The 1108-nt window shown below is 38.5% G+C and overlaps 1 protein-coding gene across 1 annotated transcript in view; it reads left to right on the top strand.

The window, feature by feature from the left end:
• The first annotated feature begins 699 nt into the window (after positions 1-699).
• LOC102303238 (zinc finger protein 557) overlaps positions 700-1108 on the top strand; it is a 15190-nt gene continuing 14781 nt past the window's right edge. The window contains exon 1 of the mRNA XM_042214412.1: positions 700-1009. Coding sequence (XP_042070346.1) covers positions 763-1009 — 247 coding nt within the window. The 5' untranslated portion in view covers positions 700-762. The remainder of the gene's footprint in view (positions 1010-1108) is intronic.

The raw sequence follows: 1108 nt of genomic DNA, 5'->3' as shown, positions 1-1108 counted from the left end.
TCAGCTGAAATATATATACCAGGTTATACGTTCATGGAAAACCAATTTGCACCACAGGATGGTGCGTCAATGTTAACGTTTGAAATTTAGAGTTATGTCATCTTGAAACTTGTTTCTTCTAAAGATATTGAGTCAAAATTTTGAGCTAATTACAAAAGTGGATGTAAAACAAAAAAGATTGTTTTTCTCATTAGTGGAAACTAGCTCCCATAAAAGTCTCTTGAAGAAGGAAATATTAAAAGTTGAACGAAGAGCAGTACATCAGAAAACATAAAAACATCCACTGATAAAAGCCAGACAAAAAGGGGAAACAAAGAGAAACTTTAAGGGGAGTTTTTTACTCTGACTTAACCTTTGTTACGTTTTTTTAATTGACAAATTTAAGAAAATTTACTTTACAGTGATATCTGTTTAAAAGAAAAGCAGAGAAAACTTTTGAATGAACACGCTTTTTGTTAATTGATATTGAATTGAACGGTTATTAATGCAATTTCCGTGTTAATTAGAAACAGAAATATGAAGGACACTAACTAATAATAATAAAAAGTTTTTAAAGCAAACATTTGGAGAATAATCTTTGTAAAATAATTATTACATTACTAAAACTGGTTGAGTTGTTGAATTGTCACTGAAGGCTGTCCGGATAGAGTGGTCAGAAAAGGATACAGCTGTTGTTTCTCCCCGGACGCGTTATGTGGCTGCACCGTAACAGTCTCAAACGCGTTCGACATCAAAACTGTGAAAAAACAAACAAAGAAAATCATGTTTTGCTGGACGAGCAGCAGCGGAGGCTCGGAGCCACTCGACGGCGTCGCTAACATGTCCAAGAGCGACATACTGAGAGGAATCATCACTGAGAAACTGAGCACAGCCGCCCGGGAGATCTTAGCGGTGGTGGAGAGGACGATAGTCGACTACGAGGAGGAGGTCGCGGGCTTCAGGCAGGAGATCGACCGGCAGAGGAGACTGCTGGAGCTCCTGCAGCCTCGGGTCAAGCTTGAGAGGACAGGTCAGCAAAGTTATGGTTATGGGTGTTCCGAACTTTCTTTACCAAATTACACATTTATGCTCACTAACTGGCAAAGAAAAAGATCAAAACATCTGAAAC

Source organism: Haplochromis burtoni, unplaced genomic scaffold (genome assembly GCF_018398535.1).
Source record: "Haplochromis burtoni strain Fernald_Lab_line unplaced genomic scaffold, NCSU_Asbu1 Contig_561, whole genome shotgun sequence".
NCBI classification, from domain to species: domain Eukaryota; kingdom Metazoa; phylum Chordata; class Actinopteri; order Cichliformes; family Cichlidae; genus Haplochromis; species Haplochromis burtoni.
This window is presented reverse-complemented; position numbering and strand designations above follow the sequence as displayed.